Raw genomic sequence first — 18,174 nt, 5'->3', positions numbered from 1 at the left:
ATATTTTGGTGTTAAAGCAGTGAGCGTGTCTGTCAAATGTCAGCATTTGTATTTGGCAGCAGCTTCTTTTTTTCCCCCTCCTCCTGCTTCCCCAGTCTCATTTGGCTTCAAAGAATCCAGTAGGGGTTGCCTTTCATGTTTTGGTAACTTGAGGAGGACACCCTTTGTGCTTTAGAAGTAATTTATTGTAGAGCTGTCGACAGCAGTTAAAAGGGGAGAAGATGAGTGGGCTTTTCTGGGCTTTTAAAGGGAGAAGCAGCTGTTACATGTTTAATGCTAAAAGCACAGTGGCATCTGGGCAGATAGCAAAGGGCCAGCAATTACGGATCGGTTATAGGCAAGAGAAGTGTTTCATCTGAACTTGAGTGTAAGGAGTTATGAGCCAGCTTGGATCCTGTGGGAGCCGTTGTATGTGCGCTGTACAGTACAAACTGTGAGTCCTTGGGGACTTGACAGTGTCCAAGTGCAGAGTGTGGACCAGAGGGCTGGAGCATGATGTGACCCGGGCTATGAGGCTCTTGGTGTCCAGAGGCTGAGATGGATGGAAGGTGAGGAGAGCACAAGATAAAATATATTCCAAGAAAGAGATTACAGTATTGGCTCTGTTGATTTGTGGTAGCTCAGCACTCCCTCAGCTTCCAGTGCTCCAGCAGGCAGAGCAGGTCCTCATCAACCTCCTGCATCTTTTGGATGCTGAGTAATGGCGTGCAGAAAGATGGCAGGAGCTCAGTTAACCATCTGCCAGTTTCTGTGGAGCAGTGCAGAGATGCCTGAGCTGATTGCTTTCCCTCATGCTCTTCTCAGGGTGGACTTAAACTCTCACTGCAAATAATTTAGGCACAACTCCTGCTTGATCTCCCTTTTACCTCTTTGTTGAAGTAGAACACCCAAAGTTACCCTTACTATAGTTGCATTTGGAACAACTGAATAAATCCTTAAATGTGATGGTATCACTAGGGTGTGCACTGAGGCCCTAGGAGAGTTGTGAAAGAAGGCAGGCAGTGCAGAGAGAAAACAAGGAGGCACCCCAGCACTTACCCCCACTTTGCTTCCACAGGCTTGGCAAACATGAGCAGTCCCTTCTCCTTGCAGCCCACCTTCCCCAGGGTGCTGAGGGCTACAGGGTGAAATGAGGACAGAAGGCGGTGGCAGCTTCTAACAGGGACAAAGGAGGGGGTAAAAAAAAAAGACATCCAAACTGCTGAACTAGGTATTTTTTTGTGTCCAGGCAGTGGCATTCTTGGAACTGGATGAAATCTTCAGTGTGCTGTGTGGTTGCTGTAACAGCTGTTGTTATTTATGCTCTTTGTCCATCTCCAGATGCTGTTTCTGTCCCTTGTGGTTAAAATCTTAATGATTTCATACTTACTATTATGTTATGATCCCAGACTGCAAGCTACATGTTGGATCTTTCTCTTCGCTTCCCCAGCTCGTGGCCAGTTAAAATGTCAGAGATGGTTTTCTTTTTGTCTTGTCTATTTGTGAGAGTGAAACCCTTTGCTTGTCTCAGTTGTGTGTGTGTTTCTATTCATAGATTGACAGTGGAGTGTGAGTGACAGTGAACTCCCTTGGAGCCAGCTCCCTTTCTGGGTTGTTCACTGCATAGCTTTCTGCCTGTGAGAGGGCCCTGCTTTCCTGGCATCCGAAAGACCTGAGGGCAGTCCTGTGGACAGACCCGCTTCCCACTGTCCGTCCATCGTGGTGTCACATCATGTGTGACTCAGCTCTGGTATATAGTTACCACTTGCACTCTAAAAACTGTCAATTTACTGTCATACTACAAAACATGAGTCTCTAGTGAAGTTTTTGGGGCTGATATTGTAATGCCAAGTTGCAGCTGGTAAAGCACAGGGCAGCAATGGCTGCCAGCCCTCTCCCATCCAAATGCTGAAGAGCAGCAAACACCAGGACCCAGGGTGTTGTATCAGCCCCGTTGTTCACAAGTGGTGCCTGGTAGTGGTATTCTCTCCCCGGGATTCTCTCAGTGATCTCTGGCTCTGACTTTACCATAGTCCCTTGACTGGTAAGAATTTGTCCAGGGTCATCTTAGAGACCTAAGGACTGATGGGGATGAGTCATTTAGAGCACCTCACAGTACTGGGCGTTTTCACCATCAGTCAAAGCGAGATATGGAGGCTTTAGGGCAGGTTTGTGGCTTTCTTGTTTCTGTTTGGTTTGGGGTGGGTTTTTTTGGGTTTTTTTGTTTGTTTTTTGAAAAAGCATTCTGAGCAGAGGAAAGGTGTTTGTGACTTCCAAGTAGGTTTAGGCCTGAAAGAAGCATGGAAGTTCTGGGTATGTACAGCAGCTGTAGGGAAAAACAGATTTTGGACAGCTGAGTCCCTTGACCAAAAACTGTGAGGCAAGGAGTTAAGGCTAAGTTGCATTGAACTTAGTCACTTTAGGTGCTACAAATAAATAAATAAAATAATCCTTGCATATGGTGAATTATTACCACTAAATCAGCTATAAAGTCTTTTAATTTAACCTGGCCTCTTGTGACATGTCCATTACAACTTACATTTTTTTATCAATATCTGAAATGCCCTTATGCTCGCTTGTGCTCTTCCAGACATGGGGGCTGTTGAAAGCCAGCACAGTTCCCTTCCCCTGCCACAACTCACATGCTGACATGTGCATTAAGTTCAGTTTGTCACTCGACTCCAAAAAGCCAGGAAACAGCAGCAGCCCCATTACACAGCTGGCCTTGTCCAGGTTTCACAGGGGTGAGCACATCATGCCTGTGCCTCACAGCCGTGTTGGTTCCTTGTAGCCTCTTCCCTGCTGGTGGGAGAGGACATGTCCGACCTTCCTTCCCAAAATGCCATCAGAAAATGCCTTGATGTGGAGGTGTGGAAGCATCAAATGCACCTCTCATCGATGGTCACCCTGGGGAGTGCGGGCAGTGTGGGAACACTGTTAGTCTCTTTCATCTGTGCAGATCTTCAGTCCTTGCCTGCAATGCAGCTTTTAACCGTATTTATTTTGCAGCTTCTGTTGGTGTCAGATGGATGATCGGGGTTACAGAAATTAACAAGGGCTCCACCTATGGCAACAATGAAAACAAGCAGAAATGAAAGTAGCATCTTCAGAGACTGCTTCAATCCAAAGGGAACAAATGCAACTGCTGAAAACTCTTAAGTGCATATTCAAGTGAGATCAGAGGAGAGGTAGGATGAGCAATTGCCATGCATATCCGAATTTGTGCTCCTGTTGTTTTTCTCTGGGAGTCTGGGCTGATGACACGCTTGAAAGATGCACTCCTTCGTATCCTCTCCGCAACAGGTTTGCATTTGTGTGATTGGTTTGTTTTCCTATGAAGTGTCTTAAGTTTTGAAGAAAAAAATATAAATTCCAGTGAGCTTATATGAAGAGACTGGAAACTAACCAGAGGTGCAGGCTTTAATGTCAGGAGATTGTTACAAGATGATTAAAATTGATAGTTGTGTAGATCACACAGTTTAACAACCATAATCTGTCAGTGTTTAAATACAGTACAGTAAGATGCTGTGCTTGGATATACCAGTATTGGACTGAAGCAGCTCTACTGAACTGGTAGAACTGCAGTAGAGTTTTTGTACATCTAGAACTTACCGCCACAGCGTGACTATGGGGCCCTTTAAAACTTCAGCCAGGCCCTGGACATGCAGACATCAGAGCCTTCAGTAGCATAACCTGGAGCAAAATTGGGCCTTCTGGCCTGAGCAGAGCTAAGGTAGCCACTGCCATCTCTTTCCTGAGGCCGTACATCTGAGGGATAGCTGAAACCCGTGATTCTTCTGAGAGTAAATTCAATTTATGGTTTGGAAAAACTGACATAATAAAATTTCTTTTGGCTTTAAACACTACTTAAGATTCTAAGCCTTCCTAGCAGTGGTGGGAAGAAAATAACTGGGCATGGTGTAGTGAAATAATGCAAAGTGTGCATTAAAATGTATGCCCCACACCCATACTGTAGTGATCCTAATTAATCTGCGTGTCTGTCTTTTCTGATAAATTAGTTTACTTGGTGCCTCATAACAGCCTGTGGTAATAGTTAAATTATCTTTTCTTTTGGGGAGAAGAGGGGAACTGGGACAAAGACCTAGGACAGCAATATCATTCAGGTTTTTTTTATATCTGTCTGAACTTGATTTGACCCCCTTCTGAATTAAATAAAACTAGAATCCTCAGGAAAACACCGTTGCTCTGACTTTCCTGATCCTGATTTCAGGGCAGAGGCCTCCTGTTTTTAAACTTCCAGAGTTAAGAATCTGCAGATAACTAAAAAGAACTTAATAGAATCACAGAAAACAAGAAAAAAAAACCCACAAAAACCCCCAAGGAAAAGAGGGGATTTCTAAATACCAGCAATTATGATTGGAAAAAAGCCACAGTCTTAAAATCTACAGCTCCTGATACTTTGGAGTGGAGATTATGACTGGCACTTTCAAAGACAGTCCATTTCCACTGCGCCTAGAACTAAACAGGGATAGTCTCTAGTAAAAAAAGTGAGCAGTCTTAGTTCTGCCAGCTGGTATGAAAACATTTTTCTTTTCCTATAATAAAACTGAGGCCAGAAGAAACAGGGGCTAATACAACAGAATATGAATCATTCTGTGAAACATGTGTGAGCTGTTCAGTACATCAGATAATAGAGAAACTCACCTTTTTATTGCGCAGCACCTAAAGAGCAGGTGGAGTAGTGCTTCTAGCATGGGGCAGTTAAGTGAAATTTACTGGTAGAGGAGGCAGGAAAATTTACAACATTAAGGAAGGAACAGGTTATGGGACTAGTTTTTGGGGCTTTTTTCCTCACACACCTTTTGTACACATGCATTCCCTATGCTCTGAAGCTTTCTGGAATAGGCTGTATGCTGCAATGAACACAAACTTGTGCTCTACTGTAGTTTTTGTAAGACATGAAAAAGAGCCCAAGAGCAGAAACTACTGCCATGCTTACAATGCTGTTCTTTTAATAAAGGACATGCCCTGCACTCTTTGCTGTAACAATCTTAACAGTGAAAAACAGCATAAGCTGTAGTCTGGAGCTATCTTGTAGTAATGAGGAGGCACATTAGTGAGCCAAACCTGAAGATACTGTTCACAAGAGTTTGAAAATAGGTGGAAGGGAGAGAATTTTACTGTGCATATTATTTGGCAGATACAGTGGGCCTTCCTCAGGGTGGTAGGTGAGTAGTTCTGAGCAGCAAATACATATTCATGTAATGACAGAGACCAGCTCTTTCACCTTTTTTAAAGGGTTACTGATTGAACATGTGGTGGGGAAGACATTTAATGTTCCTTAAGAATCTCAGCCCTTTCCTCTCCAATTGCATCTCCCAGAGGAAAATACCAAACGTGTAAATACTTCTGAAAGAGAACTTAGATTATTTCAAACCCCTTTCCCTAGGACCAACCCTTAGAACAGTCCTAAGTACTTCTACAACTCTCAGCACACAGTAACTGCACCACTGGGCCCTTCCAGCACTCACTGACAAACAGCGAAAGCTTAATGGTACTTGCCAAAGTTAACCTATTCCAGTTCACTGTATTAAAAGAATGACAGAGGTCATTAGGAAGCAGTGTTTGCCCCTCATCCCCACAAGCAACTGTATGTTCTACAACTGCCTTAACAAAAGTAGTCTTAATGTTTGTTTATACAAAAATAAAAGTATGAAAAGCCGATATGCAATGAATGAGTTTTCTTTTGCTTGGCAACAACAACCTAGTAAGTGTTTGTGTTTTTCACCCCTATCCTGACTACTAAAAGCTGTCCACAGTTCCTGTTTGTGCAGAAAGGCATGTGGAACAAGGCAAGTGAGGACACAGATCACTCACATACTTTTGTTACACTGCAAAGAGAAGCACACAACAGGCCATGGGGCACTTCTACCTCGGCTACTTTCATAGTCCTTTGCTGAGGATGACAACGTAATTCCCCTCCTACCACATAACTGAAAATAAGGAGCTGAAAAGAAGGGGCAGTCTTTGTTTAAATTCAACATTGTATTTTTTGAGAGCCTAAATACACTGCACAGGTGACATGCACAGCAAGGCTCATATACTTTTCTGGATAAAAATGTCAGGTTTTGTGATACATCCTCAACAGCTCACCCCACACCTGGGGCTAAGCAAGAACTTGTGAATTAGGAGAAGAGACAAGACACTAGAATGAAACCAAATACTAAAAAGCAAGTTATTTTAAGTCTAAAGCTGTAACAGGAATATGCAAACTTGCACTAAGTACTTTTACAAGTAAAACTTACCTGTTTGTGATAAGCAAGTCAAACAATCAGCTAGATCACGTGTTGCAGGCTGTTTCTTCCAGTTGCTCACCACTTCTAACCTTGCCTTTATCTGAGACTGATGACAACTGGGGTGAGGCAGGGAAATCAAAGCCCAGGATCAGAAATCAGTTTTACAAAGCTAACTGAGTTCTTGGTTTTGCCAAACAGAACACAAAAATAATCTTAAACAGTTCTCCTCTAGACCACAGAAATGCCACGCAGAGCACTCCCTGTTCACATGGCACACATTCAAGAAGGAAGTCATCCTTGAGATAGTAAGTAGTGTCAGGAACTGCCCATCACCACCTTTCCTCAGAAGCAGATGAAAGGGGGAAAAGGTCCTTAAATCTGTTATCACTTGTGTAAGAAGCATCTTGCCCTGTATGTCTTGAAACCTGACAAAACATTGACTATTGCAGTATAAGAGCAGCTTATTCCAATTAGATTAGCTCAGCAGTCTTACACAAGTGTTGCAAAAAAGTTTAAAATGTGACACAACCCTCTTTTTCGAAGAAAAACCCTTTACCAACATCTCCTAAAATAAACCATTTATTGAGAAAAAACTTTTCTTTAAAATTTCATTAATTAGCCTTGTGCATAACAAATCTGAAGCTTGCCAAAAACAAATAAACAAAAAACCCAGTAAAAGTTCACAGTCAGTGCACTCAAACAGATTAAAAAAACAAGGTCCATAACGCCTGATAACACTACAGCATTTTTCTGAACCTAAAGAGTTCAAAAATACTACATATTAACATTACAGTTCTCAATCAAATGAGAAACGGGAGAAAGAACAAAAAAGGTATGGTCCATATACAGTAGTAATGGCACTTTCACTGAAACATGCAGCTTCTTCCAACTTGGGGACACCGTCACATGTGAGCAACATGTGCCAAGTAAAATGTACAGGAGCAGCAGAGGAAGTGACGCCCGTCACTTGTGCAGTCTTCGTTAAGTTCAACTTTTACACTGTTTCTCAGCACAGTCTTTATGTAAATATTACATACAGTAGTGATTAAAATCTTGTCAGAACAAAAAAGGCCAGAGATTGAGTAACTTCATTCTTCGTCTGTGCAAACCTGTGAAGGAAGCAAAAGGCAGTTACTTCAGTCATCTCCCCACTGCAGCAAGAAGATGACAACAGATCCATTTCTTTAGCACCTTCAAACATCTTCAAAGCTTCTTCCTTCTCCGTTGTTACACAGATAATGCATAGCAAGTATTTATATGCAAGTGTACTGCCATTCCCACTGTCACCATGTAACCCTTAGGAGCCTAAAGCCCTGTTTCGCCTCTGTGATGGAGGGGATCTGGCTACAGTTGCACTGATGGGCATGATGATCTCAAAACACACTGAACCAGAACACCAAACTGAACACCTTTGTGCTGGAAAATGAGACAGAATTCAATAATGTATGTACTTCTTCAAAGAAGTTACTAATACACCTCAATTTGTAGCTGTGAATATTTGTCTGTTCTTAAGGAAAGACACACCATAGTTCATTCAAGAACTGCAGACTGTTACACTAACTGCCAGATGATAAACCTTCAATATGAACTTAACTTCAAATAGAAACTTCTTCAAAGGAGACTCTTACACAGAACGATGGTAGAGTTCTCTACCATGTGCTGGTTTCACTTTTTATGGAGGAGGCCCTTATCTCTAGAAACCTGTACATATGTGCTTGCTAAAGTTTTCAGCAGAGAGCCCTTCAGATCCAATGAGCTACCATGGAGTTGAAGCCTGACTTATCTTTGTAACATAAAGATAATACATATCAAAACAGCTGTGGAACTTCATTGAATGGTGAACACCAGGTCCTATAGTGAAATCTTCGCTAAAAACATCACATGTTTTAGCTTCTGGAAAGTTTCCACACCGTGTTTTCTGGACAGCATCACCTTGATACCAGCCCCTCACTGTGATACCAAGCCCTGTGGCATCCCTGCAAACAGTGAAGCCGACTGAAAGCTGCTTCCGCATTCCCATCTGCAGTTTTTGTAGCCAAAGTCATCAGACAAACCTTGACAAAAGGATGATCGAGGAGCTGGCTGGCCGTCCACCTCATCTTTGGGTCACTTTCCAGGCAGTGGCAAAGGAAGTCTTTCCCTTCTGGGCTCACTTTGTCAGGAATAGGAGGCTTATGACCCATCCCCACTTTATACATGATCTGGAAGTTGTGCTCATATTCATGCCAAGGCCTCTGCAACAGGTAACAGCATTGCTAAGTGCAAGCTTTAGTGATTAACTTGCTATCCACTAGAGCATGTACTTCCATACTCCAGGAAACAAAAAACCGCCCCAGTACCTGCAGACTTACATATGACAAACTGCTGAGAGTGGGACCAGAATTTGCAAAGAAACTGCTAAGAACAGTTTGCATTTTATCAGCACATGAAACATCCCTACCTTGCCAGTGACCATCTCGATAACAACACAGCCCAGGCTCCAGATGTCTGCTGCACGTCCATGTCCCTCTCCTTTAGCTCTGGTAATCACTTCTGGAGCCATGTACGCTTTGAAACAACATATATGATGCCATCAGTTGATACAGCGGAAGGAACAGCATATATCATGTGACTAACTGGGTAAACCAAATGCTTTTTAATACAGCTGTAATGAATTACTACTCAGTTTTTCTTGCCAAGTTTTGCCATTTGCTAGCTTCTTGTTCTTTGACATGTTTGCAGCATAACTGCCTTTCAGTTTGAAAAGTGACAGTGAAAATGCTGCTACATTACCTGCTTTCAGTTATTGCCATTTTTTGAAAACAGATTGAGCAGCTCTTCAGAAAGTACAGTTTCAGTAAGACTGCAGAGAAAGATACAACCCCAAAAAACAAAAGCTCCAGAATCTTTAGATTACTAGATAAATTCAGTGAGTGGATAAGATGACAGATAACACTGTTTGTTTGGCTTCTGGATATAAAGCACAACTAGCTAAAATAACATCAAGTCTCCTTGAAGCACATGGTTTCACTCCAGCCCAGATATAGACATATATAAATAGCCAAGTACCTGCACAGCACAAGCTTCCTTACCTGCAGTCCCCAAGGTACTGTTCACTTCTCCAGGCATTGTCTGGGTATTGTTCTTCAGCTTCACTGAGCAGCCAAAGTCTCCTAGTTTAATCAGTCCAGATGAGGTAAGAAAGATGTTGGCTCCTAGGAAACACAAGGAAACACAATAACACTTGTTTAAACCAGAGCCGAATTGAGAAATGAGGGCTTCTCAATATATCCTTGGAAATTACACAGTGGATGATAGCTGAATTCACACTTTGATCTTTCACTGTGGACTGTGTGTGGAACATGATAGCATTAAAGATGTTTTGGTGGGTTTGTGTTATCACAAAGTGTACTAGAAGTGGACAACAAGTGTTCAAAACACAAAGCGGTACGACAGGCAAATTCAACAGCTTTCCATACAAGCCTGTTTAAAGAAATTACTCCTCCAGGAATTCCAGCACTCCCCCTTGTGAGTGTTAAACCCCCCACCAGCCATCTTTTCAGTCCTGCTGAGTCAAGACAGATGGTTATCATACTTGTCATCAAAAATAGTGTGGCCAGCAGGACCAGGGAAGAGATTGTCCCTCTGTACTCAGCACCTAGTGTGGCTAAATTGTATCCAGTTCTGGATCCCTCACTTCAAGAAGGACATTGAGGTGCTGGAGCAACTCCAGAGAATGGCAACAGAGATGGTGAGCAGTCCAGAGCACAAGTCCTATAAGGAGCAGCTGAGGGAGCTGGGGTTGTTTAGCCTGGAGAAAAGGAGGCTCAGGGGAGACCTCATCACTTTCTACAACTTCCTGAAAGGAGGCTGTAGCCAGGTGGGGGTCGGTCTCCTCCCTCAGGCAACTAGTGACAGAATGAGAGGACATGAACCTCCCCTGGTATAGCTTGAGGTTAAGTTGGACATCAGGAAGAATTTCTTCACTGAAAGGATGGTCAGGCTGCCCAAGGAGGTGGTGGAGCCGCCATCCCTGGTGGTGTTCAAGGTAAAACTGAATGTGGACTTACTGCCATGGTCTAGTCGGTGTGGTAGTGGTCAGTCAAAGGCTGGACTCTTACTTAAAGGTCTTTTCCAACCTTAATGATTATAGGGCCACAGCTGACTTGCAAAATGGAGCTTAGAGCATTTTATTACATACACTACCAAATACCTACTATTGCACTCTACTTCCTGAGTAATTTTTGCAGGAGGACTAATGTTAAAATAGCTGGCTACACTTCCTGCTTACCCTAGAATGAAATTTCTAGCATAGTTAAAAGTCTCCAAGGGGAATCTGCAGTTGGCAGCAAGTCAGTTGCTCAACACAACACTGCAAAATAAGCCAAGTGGTTTTGACAACCTGTGGTTCTCTTTCATTCAACATCCTACCAAAATGCATGTTGACAGCCAACAGAAAACAGGTAGAGACGGAGGAGTTCACTGTGTATGTCAGGCCAAAGCCTGGATTCTGCGAGTATCACAATGAAACCACAAGTAGGTTGCAAGTACCACCTGGCAGAAACAGCTTCAGCTGTGATCTCAAGATCTTAAGATGGATGGTATGCACAGAAGAAAAGTGTACACCTGCCCTAGAAATAGGCAGATGTTGGGGATTTCATTACACCCAGCCTCTTCCCAAGTCATACAAAAGATTAATTCCAAAATTGTTTGTGTGAATAAAACCTTCAGAAGTTTCTCACTTCTGTTTCACCTTCAGCATAGGTCAGTGCAGAAATTCTTGGCTGCTCCTCCTTTGTGTTGTCTTAGTTAATGACTTTTTCCAATTAACTTGGCTGGGCATCCCAAACATATTCGTGAAAAATACAAAGAATCCCCAAAAAGCTCAAGTTAAAAAAGGCAGTGCAGGGTCAATGATGCCAAAATCCTGTCCATTTCTCAAAGGGCTCTCTAACTACTGTGAGAATGGTTGATAAATATTTAGTCTAAGAGGAGTTACATAGAACTGCAATTAAAGGGGGGCAAAATCATTAACAAAAAAAAAAAATTCCAACCTTTAAGTGTTGTAGGCTTTTACAAGTTCTGAAAAAAGAACTAAGGTTCAGGGAATACAACTCTTCTGCCCATTGTGTCTATAGGTTTTCCACTTCCAGCATTCAGATGCCTACCCATACTCCAGAATTCTTTAGCTGGATTCTGCATTTTGCTATCAGAGGGGGGACATACATGTCCAGAGTCACCCTGCAATCACAGGCACAGTGTAGTGGAGATGGGTAAACCATCCCTCAACTTCTTGAATGAATGAGAATCCAGAAACACACCAAAGCAGCAGCCTGATGGAACATTAAGAGTCCTGGCATTAGAAGAGTGACAGCTGCTTTTTCCTTTGAACTACTGCCAACAACTTCTCTAATGATTTTCAAGCAGTTGCTTGTCCGAGACAGAGTAGGAGCACTTAGCCCAAAGAGCTTAAGAAGAATGTCCATCACTAACAAACACTCTTTCAGAGATGTTTTGGAAACCTATGTTTCCATTCCTCAAGAAAGCAACATGAAAATTTCAGAGAAAGCTACGAAAGCAGTTTCTAACTACCTACAGTGGGTAGAGCCTGGCAGTGCTAAAGTGCAACAGGCTCTCTTCTGACTAAGTCTAAAGCTGTTGGGATAGTTTTGTTTCATACAGTTCAGAACCTGCTTCTAAGGCCTTTCAAACCAAAGTTTGTCCCTTTTAATAAAAAGTGCTGACAATTCAGCGTTAAGTGTTACCATGAAAGCTCCTGTGAGCCCTCTTCCTGAAAGCACCTGGAACTGTCAAATGGAACAAAGCGCAAACCCAAAGTTTCCCCAAGAAGAAAGAGACAGCACTAGAAGATTCATATTGCTGACAGTTTCTGTCAGCTGAATAAGGCTTCCACTGGATGTGCTGTCTGCTGAAGCCTCTGTTCTTGTAAGATGCTTGTTCAGAAACCAAGACCAGATGCTGGAAGGAGTCTTTAAAAGGGTCTCCTTGTTAAAGAAACCTGCACAGATTCCAGCAGGACTGGGGTAAGAGAAGAGGAGACAAAAGGGCAGTACTTTGAGGATGCCCGATGCTTTTTACTTTTTGGCAGTTAATGCTACTGGGAATGTAACAAAATTCCTATCATATCTGCACAGTTAATGGGCAAAATAAAGCCAGAGACCACGACTAATACTGCAAAAAGGCCATCTGTTCCTTCTCTCCCCCTCCACGTACCCTATCAAAAGCATCTTCATTGGAGGTACTTGGCAGAGGCAAGAGGTTGCCCAGTTCTGCACAGCCCTCCTGCTGTGATACCACAGCAGGACAACCTTCTGGGCAAACTGCAAACAAAAAGCAAATGTCAAAAGCCATACTCCTGCTAGAGAAAACAACAGTCATGACTTCAACCATTTAAACTCAAGTTTCATGCCCTGTACCTCTGCCAAATCAGCCCCATAACAAGCACAGTGAAAACTGCACTAGCATGATAGTCCAAAGGCTTTGGGGGAAATCCTTTAAGTTCAAAATGCAGTACCAAAAGCCCCACTAAAGGCCGTGGCATAATTCCAGAGAAAGAAGAGATCATGGACATTTCTCAGCCAGTGCTTAAGCAGCACAACAGCCAAACTGATTCAAGAAACAAGCAGGCTAAATGCTACTCTTGGATGAGAAAATCAGCTTTTGCATACTCTTTTACTTAGTCCCTTTGAAAGCATGACACGTGCCCATAGCTTCCTGCTGAATAGTTTTCCGTCTCTTGCTGAATGACCTTCCTTGCCTTGTGCTCATCAGGAAGACAGGAATGGCAGGAGTTCTGAGCTAACAACAAAGTTAACAAGAAGACAGTAAAACATTTGATGAAGACTTTTTGGCCTGGAGTATCGCATTTACAGGTTTATGATTTAATAAAGCTTCAGATACAATCCCTTCATTTTCTGTATTCATGCTAAAAGAATAATCCAAGCACTCTTCAGGAATATGTCCTTCTCTCCTGAAGAGAATGCACAAGGCATGGCCTCATTAATTCTTCTCAATTCAACACCTGTGAGACCACACCTTGAGTGCTGTGCCTTGCTTTTAGGCTCTCCAGTACAAGACAGTCAATGACATACTGGAACAAAACCAGGAGAAGCAGCATCAAGATGGTCAGAGGGCTGGGGCACACAATGTACAAGGAGAGGTTGCAAGTACAAGGAGAGGCTGCAAGATGGGTTTGCTTAGTTTGAAGGAGGGAAGCCTGGGGGAGTGTGTGTGTGGGGGGGAATGTATTGCTGTGTAATGGGAGGACAGCAAGACGGTGCAAACAGACTTTTTCCTCAAGGGCACACTGTAAAATGATAACAGCTACCTTTCCAAATTCCAGGGAGGTATGAAAATAAGTTTCTAACAATGACGATAGATCAGTCATTGGGACAGAGCATCTCCATCCCTGGAGATACACAAATCTCAACAATGACCAATCTGATCAAATTTGGCACTGAATCTGATACTGAGGCTGGACTTGTTTAGAACAGAGAGCTTAAACAGATGTTCACAGGTTCCCTTCACCATTAAATATTCCACCATTCTCAATCACTGCACAGAACACCTTCCTGACAAAAAGTGAAGTAATTCCAGGAAACTGGGCTTGGCCACAGGGATTAAAATTTAATACCCAGAATAAAGATTAGAAGAGGATCCCAAAATATTATCTTCTGCTACATACTAGCACCACCTACTTTTCACATTGATGGAGATTAAGCAAAAACAGTGCAGCCAAATGTAACAACAAGCTAAAATGACCCTCAGTTTGCCTACAAGATAGGCTGTGGCAAACCAAGGTTTCTGGCAGCTGTATCTTGCTGCATTTTTCACCCTCATAGAACTGGATGCCACAACAGCATCTGAAAGACGGTGTTGGCACAAGGGGACATGGCTAACCAGAAGACTTATTTTTGAGCACACAGTGCTTGCAGACACCAACTGCGGGATATGGATAAACAATTACTATAAGAATTGTTTATCTGCTGCTGGAAGAAACAGATCCCCGGTAATGTTTAGCAAACATGCCATGAGAGATGTAGTGTGATCTGACAGCAAGATTTTTCACAGAAAAGCAGTTTTAACAGTCTGATACATCATTCTTCCCTGTCGGAAAAATAAATAGCACCTGTCTACACAAGAGCTAAAATTAAAAACAGTGTTCTTTACTGCTGTTGTCCTGAAAACTTGGGGATGCAATGTCAGCATAAAAGGAGACAGAGCAAAAGTCTTCCAACACAACATCAGGTATCCTTTGTAAAAATACCCTCTGTGGTCTGTCTTTATATTCTGTCATGCAGTCTCAGGTCTATACACAGATGTGTCTGCAGTGACCCTGTTTAAACTGCTGTTACTCTTAAGAAACTCGCCAATATTTGACAGGAGGAACCTGTTGCAACAGAAATGCCCTCAAATAACACCCCATTACAGTTCTGTTAAAACAGCTCTTCTCACTTCATGCATTTCCCTGAAGAGCAGAAGACCTATTTGGAAACATATCCAGATATCAGCAATGACACTCAGCAGCACGAAAGAAATCCCTGTCAGCCAGCCTTGGATTGTGATCACAACGAGTTTCCAGGAGAGAGTAATCCAGCTAAGCAGAACCTGGACATGGAATGATCAAGAAAAGGGCAAAGGAGGGCACTGGGGCACTGTGAAAAGCACAGAGGGAAATCCACAACTGGAGAGAAACCTTTGGTGAGGAAGGAGAACCAGAAAAGGTAAGACTGCTGGGGAATGGGAGTGAGGGAAAGTGTTTTCTAGGGAAAAAAAAACAGCCAAAACTGACTCAAGAGTGGCCTACCTGGGTGGAAGGCCTCTGGATCGTAGATAGTTCTTTTCCCGAATGAGAAGCACGAGGCCAAAGGACCAAGAGCAACTGGGAACCTCCTACACTGCTGCGGTGATTCAAAACCCTGTGAGCAAGAGGGACATAGAAACCCAGCATCGTTGGGTTGCACTGCCTTGCCATAAAATGAGCATCCACAGGGCACACTGTGTGTGCATTGTTTCCCCTGCCTTTGGTTAACTTTCTGCCACTGGTGAGCAAAGTATGCCAGACTAACAAAACCAAGATAACTAGACATGGAGGATGTTGTTGGAAGGCGCAGACAAAGAAAAATGAACTTGGAATGAGGACTGACACCGAGTGCCTTAAACACATGCCAAAACCAACCCCCCTTTAGTTTCTGTAGTTCACATATGCTCATTTTGTAAGCAAATACTGACAGCCAGGCATGAGAAGAAAAATGTATGGAAAAAAACACTAGGTAACTAATTTTAAGATATCCTTTTAACTTCTTTTAACGAGGCTTTTATTACTACTTTTAACTATTACGGTTAAACTCTTTGGGAAAATGGAATCACAAGGAAAAGTTCTGATGCACAATTCTAGCACTGTACACTGCTTGTCAGCTCTAGAAAACACCACTGTTATTTGCAAAGACAAGAAGAAAACCAGCATGACTCAGAACATTATTACTAAAAATGCAAGGACTAATAATTAAGATTGTTTTAACAATTGTCCAAACTCAACCACCTCCAGAGAAGATATATAAATCGTGGGCACAATTTATGAGTTTGAAATGACAACTGTGAACACTTTTTATGATCTGCACTTCAAAAAAAAGAGCATGTAACTAGCCAGTAACTTGTAAACTGAAGAGTTAGTGGATGCTTTTATACATTTAATGGCTGTATAAATAATGCACACTAAATCTGCAAATATATTCCCCCATCCTTTCCCCTGCTCTCATCTGCCACACTGAAACAACAACATTACCTTTTTTGGTTAACATTACCTTTAATGTCTCGATGAACAATACCATGTTCATGTAGTACATTGATAGCAATCGTGATTTGCTTTGAGTAGAGCCTAATGACATGTTCCTGAAGGCCCAGTTTTGATACCTCCTCCAGAGTGCCCTCATCACAGTACTCCATGAAGATGTACATTTCTTCCTGTTGTGGGAACCAAATCGGATTTGATTGGGTATAATTTTAATTTTTTTTTTTTATTTTTAAACACTGAATTAGGATCAAGTTTTCCTTCCATCCTTTGTTGTTCATGAAAAGACCAAAGAAAGTATCATGTAATGTTCTAATGGAAGTATCTCTTACCACGGAATATCTAATAAATCATCTCTTCAGAATTCTATTCTCTCTGGCATGCTGCAACCTAATATGTTCTGTTGCACAGCTATGGAAGATTTCTGCTACATATCTATCTGTATCAGATGTACATAACTGCTACTATTTGGGTGTATAAAAATACATTACTTTGGCATCAACCAAAAGACACTTTGGAAATCTTACAGGTATATTACAGAGAAATCCAAAAAGAATCTCTGCTTATTTAAAAAAAAAAAAAAAAAAAAAAAAGCTAAATGATATTTTGGGCTTGTTTTTTATCCCCTCTTTCTCCCAGTTCCTGCAACATTATGTGTTGATTGCTTCATTGCTTGGGCTGGGCAAGTTTTTTGTTGTTTTCTGTGGCTTGAACAAGTACGCCAACTCTTACTGACTTTAAGGAAAAGTTAGGTTACTGTTCCCATTCTCTGTCTCCAAGCCCAGCTGATTTCAGCCAGACTCAATTAATATAAAAAGATGGCAAGGACATTAAGCTCTTAGAAACTATTCTGAGAAACCAATGACCCAGTGGCACAGACATCCAAATTTGTGTCCCCAAGTAGAGAAATGCAGACAGAAAGCAGCCTTTGTCCCTGTTTAAACCAGCAATGGGGCAGCAAATCAACTAATTCATATTGAGCAAATCAGTCACATCCACTCAGCACTTCCCAGCCAGACACCAGGACTCAAGACCCCCAGTGCAAGTGGGAAGAGTGTGTGGGAAGCAGAGAATAATAAAATGCTGGGTATCTCAGCACACAACTCTGGAAGCCAACTCCGTAAGAAAAACACATTTCATTAGTTCTGCTGCTCAAGCAAGAATACTTGTTTTTTCATTCTAAAGACATGCTAGCTGAATTCCAACACTTGTCTGGCATCAAGATTAAAACGCCAGCACAAAGTTTTTCCAAGATTTAACATTATATGATACTGGTACCACCTTTGCTACTAACAGTGACAGGTTTTAGCCCATCTACACAAAGAGGTTACCATACCATATATGATATAGCTTGCTTTTAGAGCAGTTCAACAGAGTAGCAGCACAGAATAGCTCCAGCATTACTCATCTGTTCACTTATTGCAAGCCTTCTCTGTTTATGTACCAGTTCCAAAAAACAATGTTTCAGAGGTCTCAATATTGAGAGAAAAAAAGATGCACTGCTATTGACAGAAATAATCAGACAATTAGGATAAACTAGAATGCTCTCCAGTAAAACCTCCAGTAACAAAAAAGCTCTTAAAATTTCCTCTCTGCCATATAAAAAAGCCCAAATTTATGTTTTCTTACCCTGTGGAGTTCCACACCAAAATAACGAACCAGATTAGGGTGTTTGATGCCTTCAAAAATCTTCAGTTCATCAGCTGTTTCTTTGATGGTTTTGTGATCGTTAGGTTGAAATCTTATCTGCAAGAAGATTTGTCATTATTTTGTTACTATTTAACATTAATAAGGAACAAAAAAAAAAAAAGGCAGCAAACAACCCAAACAAAAAAAACACTGGGGGGAGGAGCTCTCTTTCGCCTTTTTTTTTTTCTTTTGGTTGTATCATCACACAAAAAGCCCCAAAATAATACCTCTCCATCCCCAGCCTGAAACAAGGCACACTGAACTATTTTTGGAAAATGACAGAACTGTGATGATTAATAAACTTTATAAGAGCAAAGTGCTGTTACTTAAATGCCTAAATACACACGTATGCAGATATACATCCCTTCCAAGCTTGCCTTCTAGCTTAAATGAGGTAGACACAGTACAAGAGAATCTGAAAGCAACATCAGTGCGAGCTATCTTTCTTGAAAGACTAAT

At 42.0% G+C, this 18,174-nt stretch overlaps 2 protein-coding genes across 5 annotated transcripts in view; one reads left to right on the top strand and one right to left on the bottom strand.

Annotated features, from left to right (window-relative positions):
• AGPAT4 (1-acylglycerol-3-phosphate O-acyltransferase 4) overlaps nucleotides 1–4,480 on the top strand; it is a 72,760-nt gene extending 68,280 nt beyond the window's left edge. The window contains exon 9 of the mRNA XM_027880021.1: nucleotides 2,989–4,480. Within this exon, the coding sequence (XP_027735822.1) occupies nucleotides 2,989–3,074 (86 nt within the window). The 3' untranslated portion in view covers nucleotides 3,075–4,480. The remainder of the gene's footprint in view (nucleotides 1–2,988) is intronic.
• A 2,319-nt stretch (nucleotides 4,481–6,799) lies between these two features.
• MAP3K4 (mitogen-activated protein kinase kinase kinase 4) overlaps nucleotides 6,800–18,174 on the bottom strand; it is a 68,816-nt gene continuing 57,441 nt past the window's right edge. For all 4 annotated transcript variants that reach the window (XM_027880012.1, XM_027880015.1, XM_027880013.1 and 1 more), the window contains 6 exons: nucleotides 17,656–17,772; nucleotides 16,040–16,199; nucleotides 9,308–9,430; nucleotides 8,677–8,783; nucleotides 8,291–8,470; nucleotides 6,800–7,345 (listed from right to left, as the gene is read on the bottom strand). In XM_027880012.1, coding sequence (XP_027735813.1) covers nucleotides 7,325–7,345; nucleotides 8,291–8,470; nucleotides 8,677–8,783; nucleotides 9,308–9,430; nucleotides 16,040–16,199; nucleotides 17,656–17,772 — 708 coding nt within the window. In that variant the 3' untranslated portion in view covers nucleotides 6,800–7,324. The remainder of the gene's footprint in view (nucleotides 7,346–8,290; nucleotides 8,471–8,676; nucleotides 8,784–9,307; nucleotides 9,431–16,039; nucleotides 16,200–17,655; nucleotides 17,773–18,174) is intronic.

Source organism: Empidonax traillii, unplaced genomic scaffold (assembly GCF_003031625.1).
Source record: "Empidonax traillii isolate 1590-97213 ecotype Southwest subspecies unplaced genomic scaffold, ASM303162v1 scaffold63:size2014119, whole genome shotgun sequence".
Taxonomy (NCBI): domain Eukaryota; kingdom Metazoa; phylum Chordata; class Aves; order Passeriformes; family Tyrannidae; genus Empidonax; species Empidonax traillii.
This window is presented reverse-complemented; position numbering and strand designations above follow the sequence as displayed.